The 16208-nt window shown below is 53.4% G+C and overlaps 1 protein-coding gene across 1 annotated transcript; it reads left to right on the forward strand.

Annotated features, from left to right (window-relative positions):
* The first annotated feature begins 358 nt into the window (after positions 1-358).
* DBH (dopamine beta-hydroxylase) lies at positions 359-14546 on the forward strand. The gene is made up of 12 exons (XM_008497265.2): positions 359-815; positions 2875-3021; positions 4354-4611; positions 6075-6251; positions 6615-6717; positions 8092-8258; positions 8973-9116; positions 9204-9242; positions 9782-9841; positions 10404-10531; positions 11064-11223; positions 14189-14546. The coding sequence occupies exons 1-12, from the start codon at positions 444-446 to the stop codon at positions 14321-14323; spliced, it is 1890 nt and encodes a 629-aa protein (XP_008495487.2). The 5' UTR covers positions 359-443; the 3' UTR covers positions 14324-14546.
* Positions 14547-16208: the final 1662 nt, after the last annotated feature.

The following is a 16208-nucleotide window of genomic DNA, read 5'->3' on the forward strand; positions in this document are numbered from 1 at the left end:
ACCTTCAATGGGAGCCAAACCAAGGTGGGGGCGGCCCTGTTTGGTCACCTTCTGGGTGATAAATGATCCTGGCCTGGGAGAAGCAGGGAGCTGTGGCTCCTGGGGGGCTATCCTGGAGTTTTCACCCTCTGGATCTGGGTAAGAGGCATCACAAGCAGGGCAGAGCATATCCAGGCAGGGACAGCTGACAAACAAGCAGTCCTTTGGGTTGCTAAGGAAGATTGAAGAGAGAATAACATCAGCAGAGTCGAATTCAATTGCTATTGATAATGTCCATGTGCAATTAGAGCCAATTAAGGGGAGAAAGCGACCGACAAGTGTTTGGCCAGAAGGTGGGGAGGGGAGGAGAGGGGGGGGTTCAGTCCAACAATCCAATTTCCCAACAACCAAATGCAATTAAAGCCCAGCACTTACCCAGCTTGCCTAGGAGGGCCAACACATAAATGGGCTCGGGCAGAGATCGGGGTGTCCTGCCCAGCATGCAGAGCTCCAGGAGCAGCCCCTGCCCCAGGCTCAGGCTGCGGGAGGTGGCATCCATGTACCTCACCATGGTCGCTGTCTTCCTGGTTATCCTGGTGGTGGCCTTGCAGGGCTCGGTGCCCCGGGGGAGGGATTTTCCCTACAAGGTGCCCCTGGATCCTCAGGGGTTACTTGAGCTCTCCTGGAATGTCAGCTATCCCGAGGAAGCCGTGAATTTCCAGCTCCTGGTCAGGGACCTGCAGTTTGGGCTCCTCTTTGGGATGTCAGACAGGGGAGAGTTTGAGAACGCGGACCTGGCCGTGCTCTGGAGTGATGGGAAAAATTCCTATTTTGGGGTGAGTGCCTCGGCTCTTTGCTTTTGGGGTTGCCTCTCCAAGAGGTGGGGGGGGGGAATCTGGCTAATGGATTAGAAGAGTGGGGCTGGTTCAGCTCAGGTGGAAGGGGACCCAAAGGGCTTGGGGGTTCCTAACGCAGAGGGACCCATGGATAAGGTCTGCCCCGTGGGTTTGCTGTAGGACCTTAAATCCAGGGAGCAAAGGGTAAATACAACAGCACATCAGCCAAGCTGAGTGGAACCAGAACCTCCAGGAGAAGGCTGAAGGGCCCACTTCATGCTCACACACACACACAGGACTTAACACCATTTGGGTCACTTGGATGCTGCTTTCAGGCACCTTAAAAACAAACCCTAGCTCCTCTTAGTGACTCTGAGAGTGTAAAGCCACTAGGACCAGGACCAGGACCAGCACCAGCAGCACAGCCATGGCCCCGTTTGATGCTGGCACTGAGATCCACAGTCAGGAATTAAATGTTCAAATGCATTTCAGAGGTGGTACCCGGGGGCAAATGGAGGAAAACTAATTTTTCAGATTTTTCTGTATGGTTTTGCTCCTGCGTATCACTGTCCTCTCTCCCACAGCCTGTTTGTCCTTTCTCTTCTTTGCTGTGCCCGTCCTCAGGGCTGTGCTTGCAGTAGCCTCCTCTCTCTTCTCCCCAGACCCCCACATTGGGTTTGTTGCCACTGCACTTGGTTGCAGAAAGCAATCCACATTTTATTCCCCATGTGCAGCTTTCCAGTAAGTTAATTTTTACATCTCTGCTCACCTCAAATTACCCATTAAACACATCCACTCCCAATCAGCCCCGATGTGAACTGCAGTGTAATGAAAGGATGGAGAGGTTTTATTTTCTCTGCTGCTTTCCTGCTCATTCCCAGGCATTCAGGCTGTGCTGCAGGATTTCAGGGCATCATGGTAAGAAAGCGTAAAGGATCATTTCTAATCTGCCTTCATGTGCTCACTGAAAAACAAACAGCTCTGAATGAAACACCGGGCAGCATTTGGGCTTTCACTTGGGGCTGAACAGCATCCTGCTAAGAGCTTTCTCTAAAGCTCTCCAGTCCTGGTTTTCTCTCTCCCAGCAGCCTTTCCTCTGAACAAGTATGTCAGCTGCTCAAAAGATCCCAAATTGCTTAACCCCCCCATGTACTATGAGATTAATTTGCACACCCTACTCCTATGAAAACAAATGTCATGCTAGCTTCATGTAGCTGATTTCATTCTCCCCTCTAAGGACAACATGTTCTCAAAATACCACTCTCTACTTCTGGCTGAGATGATGCCAAGAGGCTTTATTCTTTTCCTTCTCTTTTTTCCCCCCAAGACAAGAGAGCCAATGCCACTTGTGTACTTACACCAAGGTACTTCTGAGGTGCTTTTTCTCAGCAAACAACAGATAACAACAGGAGATACAAAAGATCAAGAGAACAACTGTTCAAATCCAAATTATTGTAGGTTTTTATATTCCAAACCTTCAGTTCCTTAAGCACGGGAGTAACCTGCTGCTTTGCTTCTCGGTGTGGCTTTGTCACCATCACCAACAGGGAGCAGTTTTTGGGAGACCTTGCTGGGCTGCTGCAACCATCTGGTCCCAACAAATTAAGGACCTGGAAGAGGGGAAGTGATTCCTAGGGCTGGGCTGAAACTGGAAGCAGCTGATTTTTGGCAAGGGTCTTGGAGAGCACATCACCCATAGCACCCCCCTCCTCAAATGTTCCCTCAGCCAAATGTACCCAAAGGACATCACAGCCCCATGCAACTCATACCCCTGAGGGTTTTCCTCCTCCCCTGGGCTCTTTTCCCCCAGTTGCATCCCAACCTGTTAAGGTCTTTCTGCAGAACACTGATGGATGGTGACCCAAGTGCTGCCACCACAGCTCTCGTGGCAGGGGCTGTGCTGGCTCTGCCCAGGGGCTGCTGGAGGGGGTGATGGGGCAACCAAACCCCAGGATCCTTCCACCTCTGGGGTGCAGGGGGTGAACCAACCTAAGGAGGAGGACATGATGAGCAGTGGATGTCCCTGCCATGGGCTCCTGAGCACCTCTTCCTCCCACAGGATGCCTGGAGTGATGCCAAGGGGCAGCTTCACATGGACTCACAGCAGGACTACCAGCTCCTCGGGGCTCAGAGGGCTCCTGAGGGGCTCTACCTCCTCTTCAGAAGACCCTTCAGTACCTGTGACCCCAAGGACTACTTCATAGAGGTATGGCCTTGTCCTCACACCCTTAGAGCATCCCCCAGCCCCAGTCCTGGGGCAGAGCTCCAAACCCCAACCTGCACCTCCCCCCCGTTTTGTTCTGGGGACAGCATCAGAGGTGTCTGCAGTGTCTAGGGCAGGAAGGAAGTGAGCTACAGATGTCAGCCCTGGGACATGAGTAATGTTTGGCATGATCTATTTACAACCCTTTCTGAACCTCTACAAAGTGCAGATTTTAGCTCGTTTGCATCATCCACTCCTGTTCAGAGTGTCTCAGCTCTATATAAATCCCCTCCTGCATCACTCCAGCTTGCAGCCTGGAGCCAACTGTTTGGGGTGTTACAAAGAGGTGTTGGTGCTGCTCAATGGGAGGCAGAGAGGAGGGGTTTGGCAGGAGCTGGAGTGAAAGGATGGCAGACAGAGCTGCTGGGGTGTGCCTGTGTCTGCTTCTCTCTGGGTCTGCATTCACTGCTCCCCTGGGAGCTGGGGGAAACCTTCCCTGGGGGGACAGCAAAAAGTCTGGGGTCTCAGCCATGGATGGAGGTGTGGGCAGGACTCAGCACCAGGCTCATTTCAGATGAAAGCCTTTGGTGGGCAGGATATTTTATAGTCAATGTGGGCACAGAGTGTCCTTGAGGTTTTGTTGCTGGTTCTCAAAACCTTGTCTTTTGGTGAGAAACAGCTCCTGCCTGCCAAAGCACAGGGAGCCCTGGGGGAAAACAGTTTGTGTGAACCAGGAAAAGCCTTGGAGGTCTTCTGTTCTCTAATCCTTCAAGAAAGGGATTATTCTTTTCCATTCCTCCTTACCTCCTGTCCATATGTCTCCTGGTTCAGCAGGACCTTCCTTGCTTGCAGTAAACTTTCAGCAGAGCTTCCCAAGGTCAGAAGCTGAGGGAAAGAGAAGGTTTCAGGGAGGAGTTTTGTTCCTGCTGCTCCTTCCCAGGAGGATGCCCATGGCCATTGCTTGGGACAGGGTGGGATGAGCCCTGAACCAACATGGTTGTGCCAGCCTGGAGCCCAGAAGGGATGAGGGGTTCTGCCAGGGCAGATGGATGTTACCCTTATGGAACTGATGCCATCTAGGGAAAACTTTTCAGACTCTCCCAGCTGGTAGGGAACCTTCTGTGATCACATCAGCCAAAGAAATGCCCTAAAATCTACAGTTTTAGGGAGCAGCCCAGCAAAGTGTGCTACTGGGCAGGTCAGGGTGGTTTCCCACCTGGGGATGGGTTAAAAAGGTCCATTCCTGCATTCATGCCACCAGTCCTCATGTTAATACTCCATGCAGCTCATGTCCCTGCATGAAAAACTCCCTGATATATTTTGTTCTCACTTCAGGATGGCACCGTGCACCTTATCTATGGGATCCTGGAGAAACCAGTCCATTCCCTCCAAGCCATCAACATCTCTGCCATCCACAGGGGACTGCAGAGAGTGCAGCTGCTCAAGCCCAACATCTCCATTCCTGAACTGCCCAGAGATGTGAAGACCATGGAGATAACAGCCCCTGACATTGTCATTCCCAGCCAGGAGACAACCTACTGGTGTTACATGACAGAGCTCCCAAAGAGCTTCCTCAAACATCACATCATCAGGGTAAGAGGGTTGCTTTCCCTGGTGCAGGTCTAAAGTCCCCTTCATGTCCTGCAAAGTCCCCCTCTTCTTCCCTGTCCTTTCCCAGGGAGGCTTTCAGAGCCACTCATCAGACCCAAAACACCTCCCAGAGCCGTCCCACCATCAGTAGCATCCTCGTGGCTCCCAGAGAACCTGAAATCAGAAGTTTTTTGGCAGGATGTGGTGGAGTGATGACTTTCCACCTGGCACATTGAGCAGCAATGTTGCAGAGCTGCCCCCCTGCAGAAGGCAGAGCTGTGGCCATCAAGGACAGAACCAGGGCAGGAGGAGGACACCCAGTGAGCCAGGAGGAATCCATAAACATGGGGAAGGAAAGGACAGCACTGGTGAGCAGGGCAGGACGAGCTAGGGTATGAACTGGCTTCTAAAAGATTAGGCAGACTCCAGAAAAAAACCCAAAAAAGGGGGTTTGGAGGCATAAATGCTACTTGTGTGTGCTGGGGACATGTCCTGCAAAGGAGAGGCAGAAACCTGCAGGCAGCTGAGTGCCAGGGCAGCCCACACAGAATCCTTCTGCATGGAAAAGTCCAACCAAGTCCAACCACTAACCCAACTCTCCTGAGTCCAACACTAACCCAGATTCCTCAGCACCACACAGAATCCTTCTGCTTGGAAAAGACCTTTAGGATCATGGCCAAGCCTCCTGGCACGGGCTGGGGGCAGAGCATCACCCTGGGGCAGCAGGGAGGTGGCTGGGGACAGGACCTGGCCCAGCCCAGAGTCAGAACCATGGGATGGGGAGAGAGAGAGAGGGAAAACCTGATGCACGAGCTGGAGGGAATGCTCAGGGATTTACAGGGAAGAGACGGAATTGCAAGGGAAAATTCAGGAGGAGGATTTTCTCTTGAACAGATGGTGTGAAATGAATCATCTGTGTGTAAGTAAGGAGTGTGTGGCTCCTGCTACCTTCCCGCTGCTGCAGATCAGCTCTGCAGCTGGTGCTTTGAGCTGGAGCTGCTCCTCAGGCTTGTTTGAAGTCCCTCTTCCTGCCCCAGCTCCCCCTCCCTGTGCCCCAGCAGCTGTTGGTCAGAAACAAAACCCAATAGCTGCAGGCAGAGCTGGCCCAGTGTGGCCCAGATACTCTATAGGAAAAAGGATGGGGGGGTTCAATGTCCCCAGAGTCACCTCAGCTCAGCAGAATTGCCAAAGGACTTGGTCATCAGAAAGCAGATCAAGATTTTCTCCTGCTCAGGTGCATCTGTCTTGGGAGAAGGGATGAGATGGTTCTCTAGGGGTTGGTCCCAAAGCCAAGCAAGAGCTCTTGGTCCTCTTGGTACCTCTGGCCCAAAGCAAGCAGGGATGTCCCATTCAGTACCAGCCAGCACACATCTTCCTTGGGCAATTTGTGGAGGACAGCAACCCCCAGGGCTGGACTCCCAGCAGATGATCTCCATGTGTCCTCCTCCTTGGATGTTGCTTTGCAGTATGAGCCAGTGATCACAGCAGGCAACGAGGCTCTGGTCCACCACATGGAGGTTTTCCAGTGTGCTGCTGAGTTTGACACCTTCCCCCAGTACAACGGGCCCTGTGACTCCAAGATGAAGCCAGAGAGGCTCAATTACTGCAGACACGTGCTGGCAGCCTGGGCCATGGGAGCTCAGGTGGGTACAAGATGGGACCCCCTGCTCCTGGGCGTTTCCCTGCTGTCTCCCAACCCTTCCTGATCCCATCTTGGGATTGTCCCCTGCAAGCTGCCCCAATCCTGCTCTCAGCTGGGATTTGTGGCCAGCCCTGCCTGAGGTCCTACCCCAGGGGTCTGGGTTTCCACCTCACCCCAGCACATCTCCTGGGGGCTGTAAATGGTTGAGGTGCCCCCACTCCCTGGTTGTGCCATCGCATCATGCAAGAGCTCCAGTCATGTCCCTAAAACCCATGGGGGGGTGGCTCAGGGTTATGGTGCTGATATTTCCCTTGGGAAAAGGGAAATGCCCACTGCTCACTTAACACCTTCCTTCTGCTTCCAGGCTTTCTACTACCCCGAAGAAGCAGGTCTTGCCTTTGGTGGCCCAGGCTCCTCCAGATATTTACGCCTAGAGATTCATTACCACAACCCTCTGGTGTTCAAAGGTGAGTGGGCAGGTGGGGGTACCCAGTGCCCCCCCAGAGAGGCAGTGGCAGAAAAGCTGGGGGAACACCAGGGACTGTCACCCTGAGCCTCACGGGGAAGAAAACTTGGCCCAAATCATAGCCCTGTTTGCAACATTCTGCAGAGCTCATGGTCCAGATCTGTGCTAGCAGGAGGAACACATTAAATCGGGCTGCTGCCTTTCTGCTCTCACACAAGTCACCCACCCCATCCTCCTGGCCATCCCTCCATCCCCCCAGATCCAGGGATGCTGGGGAAGGGCCCCTGCCTGAGCCCACAGCTCCCCCAGGCCCTGCACATCATTCCTGCAGGGCAACCCTCCAAAGCACCACCACTGTTATTTAGTTGTTATTTAGTTGGGCTGTCACTGGATGTCCCTCCAATGTCTCTGCAAGGTGGTGGTGGGTCTGAGAGCAGTGGTGCCAAAGTCACCAGAGAGACAGCACCAGCCTGGCTGGGGATGGGGGAATTTAGATGTTGTGTTACTGGTACTCCTGCTTCAACAACACTGTCAGGAGACACATTTAAAAAAAAAAAAAAAATACCACCAGGATTCCAAACAACCCCGTCTCTTCATTTACATAAAAACAAGTAGCTTCTTGACTACCCAAGTGTATTTTTAGGAGACCAGAGCATATGTACCACAGATCCATCAGCACATTCGGCAACTCGAGAAGAAACACATCTATAAATACAGAGCTCGAGTCTTTCAGCATTTATCTGCTTTTGCATGTTAACCAATAGTGTCCCCCCTGTTATTTTTATCCCTGGGTGTGCTCCAGCCCAGAGACAGGGGGTTCAAAGCCAGCCTGAACCCTCCTGACCTCCTGAGCCTGCCCTTTCCCTTTGCTGGGTGGCAAAGAGGAGCCGGGGCTTGGCTTTGCTTCTCAGCAGAGCTCATTGCTGCCTCTGCCTGGCCCGTGGGCAGCATCTGCCAGGGCACATCATGGACAGGGCACGTGTCCCCCTGCCTGGCCCCAAATAGCAGCACAGGACTTAGTTCTTTGGACATACCTGTTAAAGAAGACACAAAGAGCCATATTTCTGAGGGAGGTCTCCAAAGCACCCCATGATCTGCCCTTCTGCTTTGAGCTCCCCAAGGGCACTTCTTCTCTTGCTCTCCTGGGAACAATTCAGCTTTAGGTCAGTCAGGTGTTGAGGGGACCAGGGACATGTCTGGGGCCACCTAGTAAAGACCTGCATGAAAATATCCAGGATTTAAAACCAACAAGCACTCAGGTGAGGAAAGCTGCAAGCACAAGGCCAGCGTGCCCTTCCCTGCTGCAGCACAGGGTCATTTTTCATGCTTGGTTGCTGTCACTTCTCCCTTGGTGACTTGCCACCTCCTCCCCCAGGTCGCCAGGACTCCTCGGGGATCCGCCTCTACTACACAGCCACCCTGAGACCCTATGATGCTGGCATCATGGAGCTGGGCTTGGTCTACACCCCAGTGATGGCCATTCCCCCAGGCCAGGATGCTTTCATCCTCACAGGGTACTGCACTGACAAATGCACCCAACTGGTGAGTGCCCATCCTCTCCAGCCCAGCTCCACCTCGGTGGAGAGAGGTTGCAAATGGTTTTTCTGAGGCAACAGCATTACAGGCTCCCTGAACCCCTTACCACGGGGCTGTGCTGGAAAGAAAAAAAAAATCTGCTGTGTATAACAAACAGTGAGCAGCTGGTTGGGATGTGCTGAATCCCTCTCAAAGCAGCTCTCCTGGGGAGCCATCTGCTCTGGCTCCCTGGGTACCATTCCCATTAAATTTACTGCCGAGCTGGCTGTGCCCTGGCAGTGCTTCCCCCCACGGAGAGGAGAAGATTGGTTTTGGCTTCCAAGGAGCTCACCAAGAGCTCTCCAAAGTGTGATCTCAAAATGCCCACCTTCTTCTCAGCGAAGTCTTGGTGGATGTTTTGCCTTTTTTTTTTTTGTAGGGCCCAGCCCAAAAGGGATCATTTGTGCCATCACTAATAGGTGGAAGGAAGGAAGCAGCTGCTCCTGCTTGCTTAGGGGATGGTAGGGTATAAAATGGATTTGGCAGCAGAGTGAGAGCCTGTCCCTGTGCAGGGAGCTCACTCCTACAGCACCCCAAGGGTTCCTCAGTCCCCTAAAGCCCCCTGTAACAGCCAGCACGGGGATGGTTGATCCCGAGCACACAGGAGGGGATTGATGGGAGGGGAAGGGGTTGGGTTGTGTCACTTGAGCCATCCTTGGGCTTGAGCCATCCTTCCCCCAGGCTCTGCCTGCTGCCGGCATCCGAATCTTCGCCTCCCAGCTCCACACCCACCTGGCAGGAAGGAAAGTGGTGACAGTGCTGGCCCGGGAGGGCAGAGAGCAGCAGGTGGTGAATGCTGATGGGCACTACAGCCCTCACTTCCAGGTATGGAGGGCTTCAGGGCCTGGGATGTCCCCCCGTGGGGCTGCCCTGGACACATCCCCATGATGTTGCTCTTCCCTTCTCTCCCAGGAGATCCGCATGCTGAAGGAGGTGGTTCCAGTGTTCCCGGTGAGTGGCTCCCATGACCCTGCAGCCCGCAGACTCCTGACTCTTTCACACCACCTCATCCCCTCCATCATTGGTATCCCATGGGATTTGTCAGCAGCTCCTGCTGCCATCTGGGAGGGTTGCAGGAAAACAAACTCCCCGTGGTCCTCAGGTCATCTCCACACCCTCTGCCAGACTCTGTTTTACTGCCCACTCCACCACTTTTCCTGCCCCATCTCCTCCTCTCCTTCCACCAAGCAAGGGAGGGGGCACCTCGATTATGTGCACAAGTCATCCTCACCCCCTGAGGAGTCTCCTGCTGCTAGAGGAAGCCCAGATAAATGAGATGCTTAACTTTTGTTTCCAGCATGGTTTGGTTGCCATCATCGTGCCTCCAACCCCCCCCTTCCATGGGCAGGGACCAGGTTGCTCCAAGCTCCATCCAACCTGGTCTCACACAATTCCAGGGCTGAGAAATCAACATTATGAACCCCCCAATCCCCAAATGTGCTGATGGGAGAGGGGAAGCTGCTCTCCCATCTACATTTGTCTCTGTTCAGGGTGATGAACTGATCACAACCTGCACCTACAACACAGAGGACCGGAACCGAGCCACCGTGGTGAGTGTGGGGCTCTGCTCACACCCTGGGACTGGGGGCACCCCTAAAAATGAAACCTCCCTCACCCTGGCCTGAATCCCAGGCAGAAACCAAGGGGAGGGTGGTAAAGAAGCCAAGCCTGCAGGCTGCCTGCAGTGGGGATGTCAGGGTACCAATCACAGGCATCACTCGCATCCCCATCACAAACTGTTCCACTGGGGATTAATTGTAATTAAGGAGAAGTGGCACTTTTTTTTGACAGTGCATGTTATTTTCTTACCTCGGCAGCAAGGAAAAAAGAGGCTGTCAGAGGTACCAGCAACAGAGACAAAGCTAAATATAGCACGGGGATTATTGGAAATCTGCATTTTAATGTAAACCCCACAATCTAGCCTGGAAGTCTGGCCTTGTGTAAAGGGAGCAGGGAGCAGCTCACCCCGTGAAGGGGAGCAGATAAATCAATGTATGTCTGTGCACACGTGTGGGTGTGAGCTTTGAGCTTTTGCAGAGCCTCTGCCCATCCCACAACCTGAGCAGTCCCAGGGGAGAGCTGGAGCCCAGCAAAGCTGTGTTTGTACCACAGGGTGGGTTTGGCATCCTGGAGGAGATGTGTGTCAACTACGTGCACTACTACCCCCAGACACAGCTGGAGCTCTGCAAAAGTGCTGTGGATCCTGGCTACCTGCACCGCTACTTCAACCTTGTGAACAGGTACCAAGCAGTGCTGAGGGGAGCTGAAGTGTTAATCACACTAGAAAAAAAGTGTTTAAAAAGCAGGGTTTGGGATGCTGGCTGTGCAGGGGCACTCGGGTGGGCTGGGTTGCGGGAGCCATGGCTGGATGCTGGAGCATCCTGCCCTCCCTGCAGCCAAAACCAGGGCTTTCAGTGTAGTGAGAGCCACCAGGGAAAGGAAAGAAATGCTGGGAAGGGACTTCCCTGCAAGAGCTGGGGCATGGCCAAGTGTAAAATACTTCTCCCAGCCCCAGACACCCCAGTCCCCCTGCCAGAGAAACTGGGTGCAGCTCATTTGCCCCTGATGTGTTGGGTGAGATGCTTACCTTGCACAGGGAGTCCTACCCAGGGACAGCCCAGCTGGCCTCAAATCTTCCCCTGCAGGTTGCCCCAGCCCCTCCTTGCTCCCGGCTTCAAAACGCTTCCAGGGAAAGCTTTAGGTAGGGAGGAATTAGAAACATTCAGCATCAAAGCAGGTCGGTGTTTCAGTGTAGCATTTCTCCTGCCTCAGGTTTAACGACGAGGAAGTCTGCATGTGCCCCCAGGTCTCTGTCCCACAGCAGTTTTTCTCTGTCCCCTGGAACACCTTCAACAGGGATGTCCTGAAATCCCTCTATGGCTTTGCTCCCATCTCAGTGCACTGCAACAAATCCTCAGCCATCCGGTTCCCGGTAGGTACCCAAAGTTCCACACCCAAACTCCACACCCAAACTCCACACCCAAAGCTCCACACCCAAAGCTCCAAACCCAAAGCTCCACACCCAAACTCCACACCAAAGCTCCACACCCAAACTCCACACCCAAACTCCACACCCGAAGCCCACACCCAAACTCCACACCCAAACTCCACACCAAAGCTCCACACCCAAACTCCACACCCAAACTCCACACCCACACTCCACACCCAAAGCTCCATACCCTAACTCCACACCCAAACTCCACACCCAAACTCCACACCAAAGCTCCACACCCAAACTCCACACCCAAAGCCCACACCCACACTCCACACCCAAAGCTCCACACCCTAACTCCACACCCAAACTCCACACCCAAACTCCACACCAAAGCTCCATACCCTAACTCCACACCCAAACTCCACACCCAAAGCTCCACACCCAAAGCTCCACACCCAAGCTCCACACCCAAGCTCCACACTCAAACTCCACACCCAAACTCCACACCCAAAGCTCCACACCCAAAGCCTCACACCCAAAGCCTCACACCCAAATCCCCATCAGCAGGCAAAAATCAGCTCAGCAGTGGGATTCTGGAGAGATGTTCAACCTCTGGTGCTCAGGACATGGGTGAACCCAGTGGGTTTGAGCTGGAGGTGGCTGAAGAACCCACTGAGCCCAGCACAAACCTGGAGCTCAAACCAATCTATCTGGAGTCCACTGTGGATGTGTTCAGCCAGATTCAATTAGGAGATGTATTTGCATAAATTCTGAGGCTGCTCTCATGGAGCATTACAGCAGAGCTAGGTCCAGAAGTGAGGAGAAACATGAGATGGGTTTTAGGATTTTGGTGAATTGCATCAGGTCCCAGCTGAGGGAGCTCAGTAGGTGCAGCATCTGTGCAGCCTCCAAAGGCAGTGATCCAGCACAGCCTGAAGGATGAAGGGCCACGAGATCTTCAGAGAAAAACCAGGCCCAGCAATGATGCTCGTGACAAGGATGGCAGTGAAGATTGAAAACCCCAGATGGTCCATATTGCCACCAGCTCCTGATGCCATTTATCAGTGTAATACACTTACGTGATGAGCTATTTCCAGATCCAGTGTGATCCACTGCAGAGCTGACTGCAGGGAAGACCATCAGCTTTCTGACCCAGTAAAATACCTTCAGCTGGTAAAACACCCAGAAAAACTTCCTCCACCTGTTCTGGAGGTAGCAAAACCTCTCCCATTCCATGGAACCTGAGATCCAGCACCTCTCAGCCATGCAGAGCCCTGCTGCAGGGCCAGAAGCAGCCCAGAAGTTTGGTGCAGCAGCAGAATTATGAATGAAAACTCCTAATCACAGCCCAGGCAGCTCTCTTGCTTTCAGAGAGGTCTGGGGGGGATGTGATGAAGAAGAGACTTGAGCTGAGGCCATGAGAATCTCAGTGAAGGTGAAGGAGCTGAGCTGCCCCTCCTGCTCCTCTGATGTTTTCAGAGCAAGTCTGATTTTAAGACATCTCATTTATTCCACAGTGTTTCTGCAAAGAGAAAAGTGCCAGTTTTTAATTAAGCTGCTGTTTTTGCAGTTCAGCGATCCCAAACCTGACAAGATTTCTGGAAGGACTGAGTGCTGGTAATTACTGAGCCAAATCTCAAGGTATTACTTGTGAGTGGCTGTGGGGATGTTGCTGTCTCCAAGTCCCCTGTGCCTGCAAGGGACTGAACTCTCTATGTCCAGGTTTCCATTCCAAAGCACTGAAAACAGCAATTGCCAAGATGCTCCAAATGCCTTTCTTCTGCCCCAGAACAGGCAAGATGAGAGCACAGGGCTCAGGATGTTTCAGCAAGGCAGAACACTGCATCAGATGGGCCTGGAGCAGGCACACCCCAAACATTCTCTGCTGATACAGGAAAAAAGTGATTTCTCTGTGTTCCCCTGTGATGTTGCCTTCTCTGTGGTCACTCCCCATGTGCTTTGGGTGAGTCCCTCCATCCATCCCTCTCCACCTTTCCCCAAGGTGGGTCCCTCCATTCCCCTTCCACTTTTCCCCAAGGTTTTCCTGGTGCCAGTGCAGGCTCTGGCCCATTTCACTTGACAAGGATTTTAATCTGAAAACAAAAAAAATTCAACTTTCATCTCTTGGCAGATGACTCATGGCTCTACCTCTCCTCTTGCTCATGCTGTGGCTCAGCCTCTCGCTGATGTTTCCGCATGAGCGCGCAGCCAGCAGCCAAACCAGAGCATCCCTGAACCAGAGCTCAGCCCAGGCTGAACCCCCACAGCCCTCACAGCCTCTGCCTGCCTCTCACCTGGCCACTAACCAGGACAAACAAGCCACATCTGAACTAGATCCTGCCCAAGGGCTCAACACAGCACCACCTGACTCCAGCAGATTGCTGCTTGCAGGGAGCATCCTTAAGACAAGGTGTCCCCATGTGTGCATGGAGCTGGGGGTTTTATTAGCCTGGCTGTGGTCATCTTGAGCCCCAATAGCTGTGACAGCCCTTCCCACCTCTACCTGTTGGCACCTTGTCCAGGCTGTTGCATCCCTCCTTTCCAGCTGCACATGAACACCCACACTGCCACTCCACAAATGATGTCTCCAACCAACCTTCCTGGTGATACCTGGGAGAGAGCAGTTTTCAGGGCTGGGCCAAAAGCACATTGGGTTGCTGGGACTCTCTGATGGGAGTTGCCTTCGTTTGATTTGGTGGGTAAGACTTTTTGGGCTGGAAACTTCCTAACTGAGGTGGGTTTGTGGAAAGCAGTGCACGGCAGAGGCCGGTGCTGGCGAGGGGCTGCGTAGGTACTTCTGCAACACAAATAATCAGTAACATCTCCTCAGAAAACATCCTGGCACAGGCTAAAACCACTGAAAATATACAGATCATTTCATTTTTACAAGCAGGAGGGAACACGGAGTCTCCAAGGACCAAATAACCCAGGTTTGGTCTCATGGTGCTGAACTTTCTTTCAGGGCGAGTGGGAGAAGCAGCCACTTCCCACCATCACCGAGAGGCTGCGGGAGCCCATCCCTCACTGCCCGCCTGCCCTGGGCCCTCAGCCTGCTGCCCCCATCCCCATCCCCCTGGGCGAGCTCAGGAGGGACTGACACCCCATCCCCACTCCTTCCATCACGACGGGAAGAGCCTCCAGGCAGGAGCATCCGCAGGGAACATCATCCCATCGCTCTCCCAGCATCCCTGCCCACGCAGCGGGGCCGGATGGTGCCCTGGGCCCTGTCTCTGGAGGGGGGGGGATAGAGCTCACGAGTTAAGAGTTCAGAAAGTACTCTGGAGATGGAAAGTGCTATATTTAGTGTGTGTTATTAGCAACCCTGGCTCTGAGTAATGCTGCTTTCCACCCCCAGAATAATAACGTGGAGGTTGCTATTGTGCCCAACTCAGCGCGGCCCCGGGAAGGGGGGTGGTGGGGGGGGGGGAGGGGCAGAAGCCTGTTTTCCCACAGGGAAACTGAGGCACGGAGCAAAGAGCTGCGTGGGAGCAGCATACAAGCCTTCCCGGTGCTCCACAGTCCCATTTAGCTCGGGGAGGCTCCGTGGGTGTTCTCCCGTGCTGGCACCCCGCGTGGAGATGGAGGGGAGGAGGGGTGCTGGGTGCCCACCCGGTGCTTGCCTCCCTGCTGCAGGGACTGCAGCTCCCCCGCCGTGCTCCTCCCCCTCCAACCCCCCCATGCTGGGATTATTCGTCTTGACGCCACAAGATGCCAATGGCCCGGAACAAATGATACCTCTGTGATGGGGTTTAGAAAGGGAGAAGGATGGGAGTGAGGGAGGGGGAGGAACACAGGGTGGGGGAAAAAGAAAACCTTTTTTTTTTTTTTTTTTTTTTTCAGGAAAAATGTCTCCATTAAATACCTAAATTAAAAAAATAATAATAATAAAAAAGGGGAACATTGCTTTTTGCTGTTGAGCTCCAAAGGGAAAAATATTTGGGAGGAGCAGAGGAGAACACATCCATCCCGGCTGGGTGCCTGCTGCCCCTGGGCAGGGTGGGATCTGGGGCCGGGCAGCAGCCCAGAGCTGCCCTCCAGCCACCTTGAGTTTACGGGAAAATCTCAGTCTGAAGCACTGTGGCTCAGAAAGGCCCTTTTGAAGCAAACCCATTACTTTTGCAGGCACGCAGTGGCTCAAGCAGGGAGGCAGCGAGCTCCGAGCCTCCTTTATCCCCAGGACAAACAGACGGGACCGTGGCCACCCCCGCCCCTGTCCCCCCCCCTGGGCAGGATGGGGGATGCAATCACCTCCTATTGAGAGACAAATTCATCCTGATCTTGTGGGTTAGTTGTTTTTTTTTTTAATGTTTCCAGTAAAACCAAAGCATTTGAGAGTTGAAACTCTTGCCTGTGGCGCTTGTTGGGCGAGGCTGAGGAATTGAAATCAGCTCTAGAGAGGGTAAAAAGCAAAGCAAACCTAGTCAAGGGAAATAAAGAGCAAAGCTTGCAGCAGGATCGTTTCTTCAGGCGGGTGAAAGCTTCAGCAGAGCTCAGCCCTCCCTGCACTGCAGAAGATGGAGCCCAGCAAGGGGACCAGAACCAGGGACAACTACAAAGCCAGGGTGGGAGCATCCATCCCATCCCCTTGGCAGCTGGGGGTCCACAGGCTGTGTGCATGCAACAAAAAAACTTCCCTGATGCCTCCAAGGCTGGTTCTGTGCTGCTGGGGAGGGCAGCATGTGCTGCAGCCTCTGTGTGCATCCCCCTTTCCTTTGGGAGCTGGCAGGAGCCAACTCCAAGGTGACCTTTGGGAAGATGCCAGCAAAGCACGGAGCCAGGGGCCAAATGCACCCCTGGTGTTGGTGTCCCCATCAGTGAGCTTACACCACACCACTGAGCAGGTACTGGGAGCAGCCCAGAGAAGACACAAACTGCACAGACAAAGCAGCTGAACACAAAACCAGTCATCAAATCCCTTTTCCTTCATGCAGGAAGGACCCACATGCAGCATGGACCTATATTCCAACTGCATTGCCTTTGGG

Source organism: Calypte anna, chromosome 17 (genome assembly GCF_003957555.1).
Source record: "Calypte anna isolate BGI_N300 chromosome 17, bCalAnn1_v1.p, whole genome shotgun sequence".
In the NCBI taxonomy this organism is placed as follows: Eukaryota; Metazoa; Chordata; class Aves; order Apodiformes; family Trochilidae; genus Calypte; species Calypte anna.

What these genes read in the sequence shown, in the direction of transcription:
- DBH (XM_008497265.2), top strand. Translation starts at nt 444, where the DNA reads ATGGGCTCGGGCAGAGATCGGGGTGTCCTGCCCAGCATGCAGAGCTCC. An exon ending in CCAAGGACTACTTCATAGAG is followed by an intron (nt 3,022 to 4,353) that starts GTATGGCCTTGT and finishes TTCTCACTTCAG; the next exon opens with GATGGCACCGTGCACCTTAT. An exon ending in CTGACAAATGCACCCAACTG is followed by an intron (nt 8,259 to 8,972) that starts GTGAGTGCCCAT and finishes TCCTTCCCCCAG; the next exon opens with GCTCTGCCTGCTGCCGGCAT.